Genomic DNA, 18,959 nt, shown 5'->3' with positions numbered 1-18,959 from the left:
TCATTTCTTGGCCTCATTAATTACTATCACAAGTTTTTGCCAAATCTGTCATCTTTGTTGCACCCACTCAATGGTCTTCTTCATCAAAAACACAAAATGGAGCTGGACTGATGACTGTGAACAAGCCTTTAAAAAGGCAAAGAGACTCATTGTGTCGGAAAAAGTTTTGACACACTTTGAACCCGAATTTGCCCCTGCGACTCGCTTGTGACGCTTCACCATACGGCATTGGTGCTGTTTTGTCACACAAAATGACAGATGGCTCAGAACGCCCCATTGCTTTTGCATCACGCTCTTTGGCACCTGCAGAGCGTAACTATGGCACAAATAGACAGAGAGGCTTTAAGCTTAGTGTGGGGAGTGAAAAAGTTTAACCAATATCTGTATGGCAAGCATTTCACTCTCATTACAGATCACCAGCCATTAATCTCCATCTTCAGTCCACAGAAAGGTGTTCCAGCGATGGCAGCAGCTCGTCTACAACGTTGGGCTCTGTTCCTGGGAGCACACACGTACACCATTGAATACAGGGGGACAAAGCTACATGGAAATGCGGATGGACTGTCTCGCCTTCCTCAGACATGCACAGGTAAAGGCTCTGACCCCGCTTTACCCCTGCACATGCTTCAAATGGAACCTCTCCCTGTGACAAGTGGCACAGATAAGCAAAGAAACGAGAAATGACCCTCTACTATCTAAGGTGTATGACTTAACTATGACCGGTTGGCCTTCCCAGAGAGAAACTGAACTATCGGACTATTTCACAAGGAAGGATCAACTTACTGTGTGCCACGGTTGTGTCATGTGGGGTTCACGTGTTATTGTACCACCCAAACTACGTGCTAAAGTGCTTAACGCACTGCATGATGGACACATGGGGGTTGTGAAAATGAAAAGCCTTGCGAGAAGTTATGTGTGGGTGGCCTGGCCTTGATAACCACATAGAAGGCTCTTGTCAAAACATGCACAGGTTGTCAACAAACCCAGCGCCAACCCCAGCTTGCTCCTGTCCACACTGGGAATGGCCGACGACTCCATGGCAACGCATACATGTGGACTATGCTGGACCTTTTATGGACCACATGTTCCTTATTGTGGTCGATGCACACTCGAAATGGCCCTGAGGTTTTCACAGTGAATAAAGCAACTACGGCGCAGACGGTGACTCAACTCCAGATGCTTTTTGCTCGCACTGGATATCCGCTTCAGCTTGTCAGCGACAACGGAACGCAGTTCACCAGTGAGGAATTTCAGGTTTTCCTGAAAAGCAATGGAATAAAACACGTCACCTCTGCTCCTCATCATCCGGCTACCAATGGGCTGGCTGAACGTTTCGTGCAGACTTTTAAACAGTCCATGAAAGCAAGTAGGAAGGAAGGAGTGCCTCTGCAACAGAAGATAACTAACTTTCTACTAGCATACCGAAACACACCACACTCAACGACAGGACAATCACCGGCAATGTTGTTCATGGGAAGAAACTTAAGGTGTCCGTTTGGATCTTCTGAAACCTGACATCCGTCAACATGTCACTAAACAAACAATGTTCTCCCACTCAACAACAAAGGAAACTAAGATCATTCGATATTGGACAAAAGTTCTGGCTCGAGACTATCGCAACCAAAGTGACAAGTGGCAGCAAGCTGAGATTCTGTCACAATCAGGACCACTCTCTTATACTGTGGGCCTACAACCTGATGTCGTCTGGCGCAGACATGTCGATCAGCTTTTGGATGCCTCACATGGAAATGTCAATAACCGATCTGTGACACCAACTGGTACTGCAAATAAAGAAAGACAGTATCTCAACACCCGACTTGACTGAAGTGGAAATAAACTCCACACCAGAGACTGTGAACAGTCCCAGACCAATCACAAACCTGCCTGACCCTCCGGGACGTAGATACCCCGGAAGGACCGTAAACCACCTGAGAGACTTGATTTGTAAAAAGAAAATAAACAAGTGTTGTAACTGTTAAAAAAAAAAAAAAAAAAAAAGTTTTATTGAATTGTTAATACATGCTACTGTATAACTTGTGCATTTGTGTATAAGGTAAGTTCTATTTTTGAAGTTATTTGCCATAACTCCTACTTGGTATTTTTTATTTGAATTTCATAAGTGCATAAAAGCTGGAAGGGAGGAATTGTTATGTATTGACATAAGCAGCTATGGTTAGTACTGTGTAAGAGGCACTACTTTATGTTGCGCATGTGTACAGGCGCATACGTTATGTATAAAGTGTCAGCGCATTAATGTGTGAGTTGTGATAAGGCACCTGTGGAGTAAAAAGATGTTTAAAACGTTACCGGAGTTTTCATCTATTATTTTACAAGGTTATGTAAGTGACAAACATAACAGTTGGTCTAGTTTTTATTGGAAATTAAGTGTCTATAAACTTTATTATAATTTGTCATTCTGTTTTGGAAATTCTTAATTGACAAAATCAACACTATCCCATATTTAGAATCTAATCGAACAAAAACCTCTGTGTATTTTCAAAAATAATATGGGAAACTTGAGTGTTTGAGTCTGACCTGTAAGGAATGTGAAGGTTCATCCTCGACAAAAGAAAATCTGACTCGTTAGAAAATAAAAAAAATGATCATTTGTTTGTTCCATTATTAAATAACTGTAATATTTGAAGTGTTACTAAACTGTGGATTCCAGGAGCGTGAGAACCCTTTGGACAACATCCTGCTGTACTCTCTGAGGAGGGCGGGCAGCGTGGAGATGCTGGAGCAGAGCGGGGACGAAGACGACAGGACAACATCTTGTGAGTCACCTTTACATCCGAACCGCTCCCCACCTCCCTCGTTCCATCAAACCATCATCTCAGAAGCCTTCCTTTCCTTCCAGGTCAGGGTATGTTTTAGTCAGAGGATTGTTTTCTACAGAAAAGAATATAGAAAAAATAAAGAATGAGCGGCGTTTTAATTGATGATTGAAATTCAAGGCATTTTTCAAGAAGGGACAAACAAAAGCTTTAAAACCGGTTGATTTTCATTAAAAACAAAAAAGAAGAAAATGTCACAAGACATTAAAAAATAAAAAAATAAAAAATTCATACAGTGCGACAGGAAGGTTGCCATTTTCAAAGTAAGAGCGCGTTTGAGGATGGGTGTTGTGTGGAGAGGCAAACAATTGAGGCACTGCTGTGTGAAAATTGCAACATTTTGTTGAAAAAATGATTTAAAAATATTTTTTTTGTCTTCTACATTTAATATTTGTCTATAGAAACAAAAATGAAAATCAACAAGTTTTTAAAGTTCTGGTAAATCTCTTTTTGATCCTACGAAACCAGATTAGAACCAATTTTGATGGAGAAAATAGTTTTGGCTTTTGGGCAAATCAAGAATAAAGTCGAAATGTCGAGAATAAAGTTGGAATATAATGTTGAGATTAAAGTTAAAAAAAAAACATTATTAAAGTTGAAGTTTGAAAATACATTATCGTGAGTCGAAGGTTTGCTCATGAAGTCAATCTACGGAAGTGGACTTGGGCCAATTTACCATATACAACAGTTCCATCAAAACTGGGCCTTAATCTGTTTCCCTACAGCTCATCAATAGCCCCAGATGGGATTGAATGGTTTTTCCTTCTAAACAGATTACGTTTTTGACAATATCTCTTCAAAGTCCTTAAGAGATTACAACAGTGTTTTATGAGCTAAAAGAGAAAAAATCTCTGTTAATAAACACAACTACGAAGTATAGTTTAATGCAGTGTTTCTCAAATGGGGTACGCGGTGGCACTTCAGGGGGTACTTGAGAAGAGGGAGAGAGAGGAAAATTAAGAAATGAAAGCATTAAAAATACGAGGTTTCATTTTTATATTAGTAAAAAAAAATGTAACCACAATAATGATGAAAGAAATGATCTTGATTGGAACAGGAACTGAAAATACAAGGGTCAGTTTTGGTTTCTTTCACACCAGACAGGAAGAGATGACCACAAACTATAGAAATAAATCTATTCAGCGAGCACGCGATGCTGTTTCACTCCCCTTATAAATAGTTTCACTCATTCATTCCACCATTATCCTTAATAGTTGTGCGTGTAAAATGTTGTAGTCGGACATTGGGGATACTTGGATTCAGAAATAAGGGAAAGGAGGTACTTTGTGAAGCACTGCTTTAACTCAATTCAACTCAACTTATTTATATAGTGCAAAATACAACAAAGTCATCTCAGTGCGCTAATAAAATATAGAGTCCATAGTAAGGAAAAGGACCCAACAAGATCCACATGAACAAGCATTTAGCGACAGTGGGAAGAAACACTCCGTCTATTTTATCCGCATTCATCGATACACAGCATTTTGTAGACGGCCACGGGATACTGTTTGTTGTCAATGTGCTGAATTGGCCCTCATTAGCTTCCGTATTTTTGACTTTAATCTTGACATTTTTAGTTTATTCTTGATTTTTCCTTATCGGAATTGTCCCTAATCCACTTCCGTACGACCCTGATAATGAGAAATACCTTGAATCTCAATCTTCATCTAAAAAAAAAAATGAAAATCAAGAAATCACTCTTTTTTGTTTTCTTAATATTTTATTCCGAACGGAAAATCCAACGACCAAAAACACACACTGACCCTTCCCTTTAAACCCACTCTACTCGCTCCATCATCGTCACTCTTTTTTTCTACCCTTCCACGCAGGCGTCATGCATCCCTCCATCCTGTCCTCCATTGTCTCCTCCATTCAGCCTTCTTATATCTTTACTCAGCCCCCGTGGCAGATAATCCCACCATCCGTCCTGTCTCACCTCCGCCGTCGCCCCGCCCTCCCGCTCTTCATTCTCACCACCATCCCGTCTCATCTGCTCTCTGGCCCCACAGCCGAACGCCCTGCACTCACCTCCTCCCTCTCCTCCCTCTCCTCCGCCCCTTCCGCTCCACCCTTTGCAGTCCCTCGCTCGTCGTCCAACCTGGAAAACACAGAGCGGAAAAGAGTGAAGAGTCGACTGAAGAAGCTGATCCTAAGGAGACCTCCTCTGCAGGCCCTGCAGGAGAAGGGCCTCATTAAAGGTGAGGCTTTCTTTTTGAAGCTGCTAACTGTTTAAAGACGAGTGGAGTCGTAGCTGAAACACACACAAGTGCTTTCCTTTGTTTTAAATGCTGAGCTGGTAATATTAAAAGCCTCTAACTTTCTTGAAAAAATTGAGCGAGTTTAGTCAAACAGCATCAAAGTTATGTTGGCAAGCAGGAAATCTCAGCATTTATCCTGCAGTGATGCCACATCTCATGGCTGACGTGTGCTGCAATCCTCCTCATTTGTTGCAACACAACTTTTACACTGAAAAGTTTTGCACAGTGTGCAAACAGAGCAACTCATTTGTTTTAAACACTGAACGCGCTTTCATTTTTATTCGTAGTTAGTGTGACCTTTGAGTAGCCAGCACTGCTAATACTTTGTTATGAACATTACTCATCTTTGACTAAAACATGCACCGTCCCTTACAATATAATATCAAACAGCAGGTCATAGAAAAAAACACACCATCAGATTAAATGTGGGAGATATCAATAATCTGAACCCCATTAGCACATTTTGTTCTTCTTTTTAAAACAAGAAATCAACGCATTGGTTATGGAAGAATAACCAATGCTAATAACCAATTCATTCATAGGGTTCATTCATTCATCATCTTCTGGACTGTGTACTGGTGGAAAATGTCACCAGTTTGCAAGTTCAACTAATTATGCAACAGATATTGAAAAGCTTTCTTTTTTTTCACTAAATAAATCCGTTATGTGACATGTTTAGGTCACTTTATTACCGCAGATCTTCAGAAGCTCATGGAATGTGTACATTAGTGTATTAAAGGTGCAGTCTGCAACTCTCCTATCCCTTTCTCCCCCTCCCTCCTCGTTGCTCTCTTGTCCTGCCTTTAAAGTCCCTCCCTCAGAGGAGCTAACAAGCTAACGTTAGCCCGACAGCAACATCACAGTAATATAACATGCTATGTTAAAAGCATATTACTGCAGTGCTTCTCTCTCTATGTGCACACACCTCAGCAGCAGCAGCAGCAGCAGCAACAACACAGTGTCACTCACAGCAGCCCACACGGAGGCTGCTGCGCGCACATGAACAACACATGCACCACAGAGTTCTACTGTAACAATTATAAATCAAACATAATGTAAATCAAGCAGCAATAATTTTTTTACACTGTAAAAAAGATAGCGCTACAGTTCCGGGAAGAGGGCGGGGCCTGTGAGCAACAGCTGTCAGACAAAACCTTCCTGCGGGTCAGACTAGACACTCTGGCAGGCCTTGAGTTTAATATGTGTGCTGTAAGTCAACTGTAGGCTATAGATTTTTTAATGCATGACAAGTAAAGCAAAGATTTGCCTATGTCTATATTTTTTTACCCTGTACAATACATGAGTTACATTGCATCATCAAGTGTAAGTTTATGTGTCCTTAGAGAATGAGACAATCATGGAGGTTTTCTCCCTAAAGTGAGATCCCTCATTAGTAGATATACTAAGCTCAATGCAGTTACATCAAGGGGTGCCCCAGTCCAGTCTTGGGGAGCCCCCATGCAGCGTGCTTTAGATGCTGCCCTGGTTCACCACCCACCAGGATTTCTGTAGAGCTGTGTTATGTCACAATCATTAGATTCAAGCTGTGATGGAGCAGAAAGACATTTCAAACGCTTTTCAATTACAATTACATCTTCAATTATCCATGTTCAATTACAACTAATTATGATTACGAGGATTTTTTCCCCATTACAATTTAAATTACAATAATTTTTTTCCCCTGGAAGTCATTACAATTACATTCTCAATCACTAAAGTTTAAATTCAATTTATCCAAGCCTTTAATAAACAACGCCATAAAACTTAACCTTCCTCTTGTGTTAGCTTTCTGTTGGTTTTGACCCATGACTTAAATAAGCTGTAAATACACACAAAAAAAATATGATATTTCATCCAATTAGTTTCTCATCTATTGGTTACGTTGTTAGTCTTCCTTATACATGAAAATATTGGTATTAATGTCTTTGGTGTGGGTGTTTGTCTGTATGTCCCTGAATTTTAATTTATAAAAAAAAAAGATAAAATGATTCTCAACACAACCAAAATGCTGCGGGAAAACGAGATATGTAACATAATTTAATAATTGTTAACTACATATGTGTACGCCATAGAACTGTGACATGGTTCATCCAGTTTTGTGTTTAATTTTAAATTGTAATTTTATAGAATAAAGTCAATTATCTGATTACAACAGTAACAGATGTTTTCAGCGACAGTCACGATCATCATGATCAATTACGCAATTACAATTATAATTGACCCCACCCCCTGACACTAATATATGTGCAGTTTTTTTGTGTGAAAAATGTTCCTAAGAGTTACAAACTGCGTGTTTGGTTTGTGTGCACCCTTCAGATCAGGTGTTTGGCTGTCATCTGGAGCTGCTTTGTGAGAGGGAGAAAAACACCGTCCCGCGCTTCGTCAGACTTTGTATCGAGGCTGTGGAGAGAAGAGGTGCGCTACCGTCTAATGTCATCTTCATGTCTGCTTCAAACACACAAGCCAGAAAATACTTCTAAGCATCCTGTTTGCAAACACCATGACAGCTGCTCTTAGCGCTCCATGCTTGCAGATCTGTAGCATAAAGCATCAAAGAAATGTTTACCAGGGAATGGTTGTGATGACCTGACAGAAGGTAAATCATTACATCGAGGAAGTCCTGACAGCTGCCAAGCAGAGACTGGTCTAAATAAGAGGGAATAAGTCTTTAAAAACAGATTTGGCTTTAAACAGTCAAAGAAAAAGTGCACGTGTGTGTGTGTGTGTGTGCCATTCCGTCTTTAAAATTGTGGTTTTGACTGATTAGATAATTAATATCTTATGAAATATGTCTTAAACATCAGCTTAAAGGATGGGAGAACCTTTATCCAAGTGTTTTAGGCTTGTTTGTGCAGCACATCTTTCATTTTAGTGTCATTTTGCAAACCTACCAGAAATAAATGTGCTTCACTCATTCAGTCTTAGCACAGCAGATGTGGTGTCAGCGTGTCGTAAATGACATTTCAATTCATTTAAAACTTCAATCAATGTCCTTTTAATGACCGAGTAAAACAATAAGGCTTTCATAACAGCAGCACGAAACCTTTCATCATTCTGCGGCTCTTTGTGACTGGAACCGAGTTGGTTTCCCACTCACAAAAAGCATGATGGCTTGTTTTTATATGTTCTTATTTCACATTTGGCTTGAGATTTTGTTCACAATGAAAGAAAAGTAGAAGCTTTAAGAAGAACCGTAGTCTAAAATGGAATTAAATACAATTTTTAAAAAAAGGAAAGTTAGCTTGACATATCTACAGCAGTGTTTTTCCAACCCTGGGGTTGCCTGGAATGTGTTAAAAATAATGACTTAATCAAAATTATTATCAAAATATATTATTTTCTTCATTTTTCTTCAAATTAAGACAACACACAATGTTAAAAAACACCTGCGTTCTATACTTTTAATTTCCCAAATATGAATGGAGTTCAAATAAAAAGCAGCGTAAAGAAATATAAAAAGGAAAATAAAGAAGAAGAAGAAAAAAAAACGACAGTATAAAAATACCAGAGCTGGCACATCTTGTCACTTTGTGCACTAATCCTGGCTCCTCTGTATTTGTTACACATTATAACAAACATGATCACAAACTAATATTAGAAAAAAAATATTTGAGTGGTGCTAGAAATTTGTGATATAAAACTAGGGGTCACGATCGAAAAAAAGGTTGGGAACCACTGATCTACATGTTTTTGGATTACATAGAAAATAACACCAGCGTTTACAGGTAAACGTGTGTGTGTGTGTGTGTGTGTGTGTGTGTTGCAGGACTAAATACTGATGGAATCTACAGAGTGTCAGGAAACCTGGCTGTGATACAGAAACTGCGCTTTTTGGTGAACCATGGTGAGGATAAAGACTGTTCTCTTTGGTTTTCATAATGAGATTATGTTCATTTTTTTTCTCAAGTGGATACGATTTGGAATAATCTTGTTTTCTAATCCCTTAATTTTTTTTTCAAAGTGCTGTCATTTATCATTTTGGGTGATAAAGGCTGATTCACTCATGATAAAGAAAATGCAGCAGCAGAGAAAAAAGCCGTGTGAGTAACTGTGAGTTTTTGCAGAGCGTGCAGTGACTACTGACGGCCGTTACATGTTCCCAATGGAGTTGGTACAAGGTAGCAGACGAGATTTATTTATTTTTTTATTCATTTCAAAAAAAGCCCCCAAAAACTGCTCCTTTTACTTATTTACTTATCCTGCTTTTTTTGTGCGTCCTGCGTTGCAATATGTGAACGCCTCCGTCGACAAAATCTCCACCGCCAACACCAATCTACAAGCTGACATGCTAAGCTGAACCACGGAAGGGCATCGAATTGTGTTTTTTTTTTTTTTTGTATTTTTTTTTTTCTCATGTGTGCTACCATTTGCTTAATGTATGTGTGTCCCAGGGGCTTTTTGTGCTTAAAGTTTTCTGATGTAATAACATGCAGCAAGTTGTGCAGCACGTTCTCACACAGTCCATGGCTGCCACCAAGTGGGTTAGACACAGAATGAGCCGTTAGTCTCACACGTTCTCTGACTGGTGTCTAGTGTAGTCGTGGTGCTGTGCTCCAGACTGGGATTGGTCTCTGACGGTGTTGGTTTTATGGCATTTTTACTTAGTTTGGTCTGGATTTTCCATCCAGACCAAACGAGAACATGCACTGATCTGCTTCTTCAACTTCATTAATGTTTATTTGTTCATTAGCTTCCACCGTGGTGGTTGCTAATCCTCCTGGGTTCCATAAAATAAGAATAATTCAAGATTCTAGTACAGGGGTTAAACACTAGCAGTCACTTAAAAATAGCTCTTTTTTTTCTTAATTCATGCATTTATTTATTTATTTTTTTCAGTTTCATTACATTTTATCAGAAATCTATGTTCCTGTTAACTAGCCACTAACTCAGTGGTTCCCAAACAGGGGTAGGTGTACCCCTAGGGGTACAGGAGCACATTGCAGAGGGTACTTGGAAAGATTTAACAATTATTTGAAAAATAATCGAGAAATGTCCCCAGTTCCTTTTTAAGCTATTTATTGGACACATTCACCACCAACTAACAGTATTATTGCTGAATGAAATACTATATTTTCTTTGTAATTTATTGAAACAGGATTATTTTATGCTGTCAAGGCCAATTCATTACACACTTAATATCACACAGATATTAATTAGCTAAATTTTACTGTATTTACTTACTATTGAAGTAATCACATAAAAGTTCTACAACTAAATTCCACTCATTGTTTTGAATTAGCTCTAAAAACACAGATAGATAAGAAGGACAAGCACCTGGAACTCTTCCTGATTAATTCATGTTGTAATTTAAAACATTTAGCGTTAGCTCAATAATTGTTCTGCCTCCTAGGAAATCTTCTCCAGTTCCTTCTGTGTTGTTAGACACCTATAAACATCTTATTTCCAGTCAGAAATACATCTGAACACTTACTTTAGTGCTCATTCACGTGACAAATAAACATCATATTTTCAGATATCTAAAAATAAATTGCGGACTTATCAGTGATTTATAAATGGCAAACTTTTAATTGAGCACCTTTGTCAAGATTTGAGGTTCTTGCATGTCGTGCTTTAAAAACATTGGAGACATTTTGTTTTTTATTTGTCAAAGGTATTTAAAATAACACTAAAATGAAAGAAAGAATGAATGCTGTTTAACTGTTCAACCTTGTCGTGGATCTTTATTATCTTGGTCTTGACTCGGTTTGGAGTTTTTGCTTTGTTGAGCATTTCTTGGTCTCAGATGTTTTGGTCTTGAGGACAACACTCGTCAGTCATTTTCATTTTTAAAATCTCACCAGAGACGTGGTTAATATCTCAATGTTTGGATATGTTGTTTATTAAATTGTGTTTTATTTTTACAATGGGAAGATTCCTGGTCAGTGGAATCATTAGGTCTATTTTAGGGGGGCTGAAGCCTCCCAATAATATTCTTAAGCCCCCCCTAAATAATTTGGTGGTGTTTTATTTATTTATTTATTTATTTTAAAAAGCCTACAAAATCAATAGAAAGTGGCCAGACTGATTTTAAATGAATAACCTCTTATTTATTATTATTATTATTATTATTAAACTGACAATATGTCAGTTTTGCTTCACTCACAAGGGTAGCAATCTTGAAGCCATCTTGAAGCTTATTTTTGTTTCAAGTGGGGCAAAAATAAATAAATAAATAATAATAATAATGATAATTGTTGCTTGATTTTTTTTATCAAAGTATCATTTTTAAAAATAACTTCAAATCAAATTCTTAATCATTGATAATGGTGTGTTTGGGCGTGTGTGTTCTTGGGGCTAAGTCATAAAAATATCTTGTGTTATATTTAACGATTAATAAATCTAATGATAATCCTGCCAATATCAACATATTTTTTCTGGTATGTTTTTATCATAATAGGAATAAAAGTGATTGATAGCCCTAAAGTGCCTCTGCTATAATAAAAGATACATATTTGTGATATTTAGTGCCAGTGAATTAAAAGACTGCGTCCACTTTATATATTTGTTGCAGGATGTTTAATTCATCTTATTGTGGAACAAAAGTGTGAAAAAAGGTGTATCATGCAGCATCTCCGCCGCCGTAACGTGTTGCTGTGTCACTTTGTGGCCCTTTGTGTCCTCTCTGCAGCTGCTAACTCTTTCTCTAACTTCTGCTGACCCTGTGGGTCTGTGTTCCTCTCTGTTCCCACCTTTACATTTCTCATAATCTACCTCCACTCATTTCAGAGAAACTCAATCTGGACGACAGCGAGTGGGAGGACGTTCACGTCATCACTGGGGCTTTGAAACTTTTCTTCCGGGAGCTTCCTGAGCCCCTGGTACCCTACGGATTCTTCACAGACATTGTGGAGACAGTCAGTAAGTGGCTCATTCACACTGTGTCAATGACTCACATTAATAGGAAGCTCCTGAGGGTCAATTCACGTTTGTCAAACACGAGGCCTGTGGGCTAAATTCAGCCGTCAGAGCATCCTATCCGTCCCGCTGCAATATTTTGCATTATAGTTACAGGTAAAATATAGATTTTTGGATAAATCAGCAATGCATTGTCAACTTTGATCACAGTGGGAACCACATAAATATGATTATTTAATCCAAGGGCGACGTTATCAACATTCATTTATTCACCTGACCATAATTATAATAATAATGTAATGTAACCTTTATTCATCACTGTAGTGAAATTCTTTTCCCAGAGGGGGAGCATACCATATTATGTATTAAAGCAGAGAACAAAGGTTTTGTGGGTTTTCCTTTTTATTTTGGGTATTTTATTTCTCGTTATGTGTATTTTTCTGTTATTTTGTGTATTTTTTTTTTATTTTGTGTTTTTTTTAATCATTTTGTGCATTTTACTCTCATTTTGTGTTTTGCTATTGTTTTGTCTGTTTTTGTTCTCATTTTGTGTATTTTTGTTGTTATTTTGTGTATGTTTGGTGTCATGATGTGTATTTTACGATCATTTTATGTTTTTTTTTTATTTTTTTGTGTTTTTAGAGTCCTTTTGTGTACTTTTGATGTCAATATGTATGTTTTTGTTATTTTTATGTTTATTTATAGTCGTCTTGTGTGTTTTTGGAATCATTTTGTGTATTTTTGTTGTTCTTTTGGGTATTTTTTTATAATCGTGGGTGTTTTTGGGGCCATTTTGTGCATTTACTGTGGGGGGCCACTTAAAATCAGACTGAGGGCCACATTTTGCTCAAAATTCTGTGGAAAAAATAACTTGAGATCATAATGATGGAATACGAGATGATAACACACTTTTTATAGAATCTAATTTTGTAATAAAACAGTATTTAGATTTATTTCTATAATTTTTATAATTTATGGTCATTTCCTGCATGGTGCGGAACCAAGACGGACTCTTGTATTTTTAGTTCACGTTCCAATCATTTATTTTATACCGTCATTTTGTGTGTTTTGTTGCTTGTCCTTTTTTATTATTCAGTATATTTCTCTTATTTTGTGTTTTTGTTGTTGTTTTGTGAGTTGCTGATAATATTTAGTATGATTATGATTTTAACTAAAAATAAACATTAGAAAACCCCATATTTTAAATGCTTTGTTTTGGTATTTTTCCTCTCTTTCTCTCAAGTACCCCCTGTAGTGCCATTGTGTACCCCTAGGAGTACACATACCCCCATTTGAGAACCATTGGTATAGAATACCTTGCTGCGTCCCTCCTATCTCCTTTCCTATCCACCGTTCCTTTACCCCTGGAAGTGTTTAAGTGGTGGCCATGATAAAGAGCGTCCAAGTTCTCTTTAAGCTGAGGAAAAGAGGCTCAATGCTTCCTTTTTTACCTCCTTTAGCTTAGGAAACATCCTTTACCAAAGGAGACGAGATAATGCTGACCCACAATTCCTTGCGGCGACAACATTTAAAGGGACACGCACACCCAAGCGCTCAGGGAAACTCACGATGCAATAATATGCCTTGAACAACTTTAGATAAATTATCTAAAACCCATATTTTATTATATGTAAGACATATTATCAGATTATAAATGACAAAAAACAGACACTTTGTGGTAAAAAAAAAACAAATGGATCAGAGACATGTTTAGCCACATTATGTTTTATTCAACATAATTCATATTAGTGAGTGGAAGGTGAGTGTGAGCAACCATTCTAATGTGACGTTCTTTTTGTAGCCTGGTCGCCTCTTTTCCTTTGATTTACATTCAAACCTTGTGATTTTTGAGATTATATCAGTAGAAAGTGTTATAAATGTGCTTTTTGTTGTCCATTTTTGGTCATTTGTAGTTTTTTTCACACTAACCTTCTCGGCCGTCAGATTATTGCGTCACCTAGAGGAAGTGTATGGCCCTTTTAACATTTAATAAGATATCTGAAATTCAATTGCAGATATCTGCAATTCAATTGTTACATGTAAAAATGTAATTGCAGATATCTGCAATTCAATTTTGACATGTGGCAATTCTAATTCATGATATCTACAATTCAATTGTTACATGTAACAATTGAATTGCAGATATCTGCAATTGAATTACAACATGTCGAAATTGAATTCTTGATATCTGCAATTACATTTTTACATGTAACAATGTAATTGCAGATATCTGCAATTACATTGTTACATGTAAAAATGTAATTGCAGATATCTGTAATTCAGTTTCTACATGTCGAAATGACATTTTGACATGTTGAAATATATTTGTTACGTGTGAAAATGGCTTTACAGATATCTTGAATTAACATTTCAACATGTCAAAATTACATTTGAATATGTTCAAATGTAATTTCCACTAGTGAAAGCTAAATTGCTACATGTCCGCCAGACTTATTAAATGTTAAAAGGGCTTGCCATAGGAAGTGCGTCTGTCAAAACAAACTTGAAGGCCTTTCCCTAACGCCTCCTCTCACCTAACACACCTGATTCACATCAGTAATCAGGCTCAACATTGGACCAGCAGCAGGCATGTGGGGATTGTTATATGAGTTTGGGCTGGAGATTTCTGCTAGTCCTCTTTTTTATTGTTTATATAGATTTAGTATTATTAGTAGTTTAGAGGGTGTACGCTGGGTGTGACGGCCCTGTACGGGGGTTGGCCCTGCAGTGTCCATCCTACTTTTGTTCAGTTTGGTCAGGATCTCCACTCCCCTTTTGTTGCGTCGAGTTATTTTTGATTCTGTTGCTACTTTTAAGAACTTTGTGTGAAATACTTTGACAACTGTTGTTTCTGTGTGGTGTGCTGTTTATGTTGCAGCCCCTCAAGCTTTGTGACGTCACGTCGTAGAGTGGGCCGTAACACTAAAACTACAGCCATACAAGTTTATTTTTAAGAAAAAAAAAGATTATTTCACTGATCAGTCCTTTCTTTGATACTTTAAAACTGCATATAAATGATGAATTATCCTACGGGATCAGAAAATAATATTTACATCTTGTTTGATTAAATTAAATGCTGTAAATGTAGGGTTTTTAACTTGTGGGTCGGGACACAAGGATGGGTCTCAATCAGACATCCTATTTTCAGTGGGTGAGCTGCATTTAGACTTGGAAAATAAAAAAAAATAAAAATGTATAGTTTAATTTTGGAGGTGTTTTATTTTGCTATTAAAAAGTGGACTGTCATTTGGTATGTTGTTTAGATATTTTCAGTTTTTATCTCTTAATAAGAATGACTTTTTCTCTTAGTTTTGTGGTTTTTGATGACCAATTATTGAGTTTTTGGTTAAAAAAATAACATGATGTATTTAATGACCGAAATCCGCCATTAACCCAAGTACAGAGCTGTCCTTTCTCTGTGAGGAACTAGAATTAAAATGTATGATCTCATTTTAATGTCATGACTCTTTTCCTCACTTACCTTCCAGGTGCTGTTGAAGTGCAGACGCTTTAATGTTCCAGTCATTTAAAATGTGCTCTGTTGTCTGTTGTAGAAATGTCCGACTACTTGGACAAAGTGCATCGTTTGAAGTGTCTGGTGCTGAACATGCCTCCTCCAAACCACAACACGTTACAGTGCATGTGTCGCCATCTAAGACGGTAAAACTCAGTCCTTTTCTTTTTCTCTCTGTGCGTTCATTGACTTGGAGCTGGTCATGTGATGCAGGGGTTCTCAATCTTGGGGTCGTGAGACACTGGGAGGGGGTCGCAGATGCCTTTCAGCAACAATTCAAGGACAATTTTTTTTTAACAAATTGAGTCAATTTTTGCTTATTTTGACCCTTTTTCTGCAACTACACCAAACTTTCCATTTTTAACCTATTTTCTTTTTGTCATATTTTTGCTCCTATGCATTTTTGCTGCATTTACTCGCATTTCTGCCACTTCTCCATGGTATTTAAATACCTTTTCTGCTCATTTTTTCCACTTTCAAGATATTTTTGGCACTTATAAACCCTTTCCATCACTTTTCCCACCAAATGTCAGATATGTTGACCCATTATTGTCACTTTTAACCTCTTTTCACCATACTTCATGCTTATTTTTTGCCAATTTAACCACATTTCACAATTTGTCATGCCCATAATTTGCCCGTTTAAACTAATTGTTCCTACTTTTTTCTGCCACTTTAAAGCCAATAATGACACTTTTCTGTGCATTTTTAGCAGCTATAATTTTCAACTTTTAACCGATTTCTATAGTTTTTAAAATCTCATTTCACCACCATTTTCGGTCACTTTAAATCCATTTTATTTCTGACTGAAACAAGGATTTACATTTTTAAGATGACTATATACTATGGCCCAAATAATAATACATTTCCTGGATAACAGTGAATATTATTCAGATAAATAAATAAATAAATGTGGTTATCACCGATTCATAGAAGATCATATCTAACACAGTGGGGGTCCCCAAACTCTGGCACCTTGTCTTTGGGGGTCGCGGGCTGAAAAGGTTGAGAACCACTGATGTAGTGACTTTTTTGTGGAGCCACTAGAGGGCGTCACTGTCTACTAGTGAGTCTACAGGTAGGTCTAATGATGTGCTGTTAACTTTGGGTCTGAGTGAAGATGAAAAGCTTGGAGGAAGATGAATAGTTTACAATGTTCTCAGAGCCAGTTCTCTTTACACTACATAAAATGTGTGTGTTTTTTTTTACCGCCTATGGTTTTCCCTTCCACTCCAGGGGTGAGCGTTCGTGTTCTGAGGCTGATGTTTGTGCCAGGGTGTGGTGGTGGTGGTGGTGGTGGTGGGCCCCATGAAGTTTATCCACGCTGCGTTTTTCTCTCATTTTCCCTTTGCTGTCACTCCGCCTGCCCCCCCCCCCACACCCCCCCCCCACTCCTCATGCTCTGCTTTTCATTTATTATCTCTCTATCCAATCGGCCTCTACATTCCTCCTCTCCACGTTTAAAGCACAGTGTCTCCTGCTTCATCTTCATCATCCAGAATTCTTTCATTCTCCTTTTCCTCTTCCTTCCTTCACTCATCCCTTCCTTCCACTCTTTCTCCATCTCTCCCTCTCTCACCCCCCCCCCCCCCCCCCCCCCTGAGATAGTCCCATGGGATCCTTGTGGTTTGTCTGCTGGAAGGCATACCAACACCACCGCCGCCACCACTGGAACCCCTCTCCGCTCTCCTTACTCCCTTCACCCTCTTCCTCGCTCACTTTTCTCCTCCTTTTTCTCTCTCTCTCTCTCTCTCCTCCTTTTTACTCTTGTTTTTTTTTAATGTTTAAATGTGGAAGTTTTGAGCAATTGCTGCCTGCTCCTGTGGCTTGGTGGGAATGGCATTTTTAGAAGAATGCCTCATGCTGTGGCTTTAAACCATTCCTGAGTCGTCGTCGTCCCCCCACCACCCCCCCACCCCGAGTCTCTCTCTCTCTCTCTCTCTCTCTCTCTCTCTCTCTCTCTCTCTCTCTCTCTCTCACACACACACACACCAAGGTATAGATGTTTTTTTTTTTTTTTTTTAATATTTAAAATGCTTTTATAAAGAGCGATAGGTCACTGAAATTAATTTTTTACTCTAGTTATGAACGATGACAGTAACCACATGAAGATTTCAAACTTTTTTCTTTATTTATTGATTAACTGTTGATCCTGTTTTACCTTCAACGCATCGCCCACCTTCTCACACATCACACTGCTCCATTCATCTCCAGTCCATCCCAGGCCTCTTTAGCAGAACATGCTGTAAATTTAAAGTTTGAAACCCTTCTTAAATCTACTTCCTACTTTGCTCTAAACTTAGCTTCACAATCTTCAGCCAAAGGATGTTTTTACTGTGTTGTGTTTATTTTACCATCTAAAAGAAGTTCAGTTCACAAACTTCCTTCACCACTGGGATGTGAGCTGGGATTCACTGATGGATTTGTAAACAAAAGTAAAAAAAAAAAAATAAATATTTAAAAGAAAAAAAAAATATTCTAAAGGGTATTTATTAGCGTAGTGGAGCAAATAACCTAATTTTCACGCTGAAACAGTGATAATTAGGTACTTGTTTTACTTTAAAATTCTTTATTTGTCTTTTATTTTCTGATGAGGGACGCTGAAGTAAATGTTTCTATAAGTTTTCATGGCATATAAGATGTCTGCATGTTTTAAAAACAATGAGTCCAATCAGTGTTTTTTTTTTTTAATATATTGTTATATATTGTGTGCTTTTATGTACTGTTTTTTTTTTATATACTGTTGTCAGCACTAAGGAGTTGTTACTGAAATTTTATTTTACTTGTGTAATGGAAATTAAGCTTTTTCTATTTTTTTAATAGAATTACATTTTTATTTCACATATTTGTGGTTTGCTTTTAAAATTTCTAATGCTGTTGAGTACCTATTTTTTTTTAAATGTTTTTAATCACTTCCGACTTTTAATTTGAAAAAAATTAGGAAATTGAAGCTCCTGATTTGAATTGTTTTTTTGTCTTTTTTTAATGTTTTTAATTTAAGCAGTCGCTATTGTTCCTGGGGTCTACATCTCAGACTATGGCTGTGTCCAAATATTCCCTCCTATCTCCTTTCCTATCCACTTCTCCTTAACCCCGCGGATGACCTCACGGGGTTAAGAAAAGGTGTTAGGAGAGGAGTTAGGGAAAGGCCATCACGTTTGTTTTGACAATCAGACGCACTTCCACTAGGTGAAGTATTAATCAGACGACTAAGAAGGTTATTGACGTCTGCCGTGGTGAAAAAACTGAAAATTCCCGAAAATGTACTACTAAAAGCACATTTATAACACGTTCCACTGATATAATCTCAAAAATCACAAGGTTTGAATGTAAATCAAAAGGAAAGATTATTTAAAGTTGTTCAAGGCCTATCATTGCATTGGTAACTTACCTGATCCCTTACTCTGTCCCTTGTTGGTCATCGTAAGTTTCTGTGAGCGTTCAGGCGTGCGTGTCCCTTTAAATATTGTTACCGCAAGGAATTGTGGGTCAGCATTA

At 37.7% G+C, this 18,959-nt stretch overlaps 1 protein-coding gene across 1 annotated transcript in view; it reads left to right on the top strand.

The window, feature by feature from the left end:
* The window catches only part of arhgap9 (Rho GTPase activating protein 9), a 65,096-nt gene that overhangs the window by 43,221 nt on the left and 2,916 nt on the right, over positions 1 to 18,959 (top strand). Inside the window, 7 exon segments of the mRNA XM_028446766.1 lie at positions 2,669 to 2,774; positions 4,913 to 5,032; positions 7,409 to 7,507; positions 8,859 to 8,936; positions 9,157 to 9,210; positions 11,819 to 11,950; positions 15,502 to 15,607. Coding sequence (XP_028302567.1) covers positions 2,669 to 2,774; positions 4,913 to 5,032; positions 7,409 to 7,507; positions 8,859 to 8,936; positions 9,157 to 9,210; positions 11,819 to 11,950; positions 15,502 to 15,607 — 695 coding nt within the window.

The sequence above is a fragment of the Gouania willdenowi genome, chromosome 5 (assembly GCF_900634775.1).
Source record: "Gouania willdenowi chromosome 5, fGouWil2.1, whole genome shotgun sequence".
NCBI classification, from domain to species: Eukaryota; Metazoa; Chordata; class Actinopteri; order Blenniiformes; family Gobiesocidae; genus Gouania; species Gouania willdenowi.
This window is presented reverse-complemented; position numbering and strand designations above follow the sequence as displayed.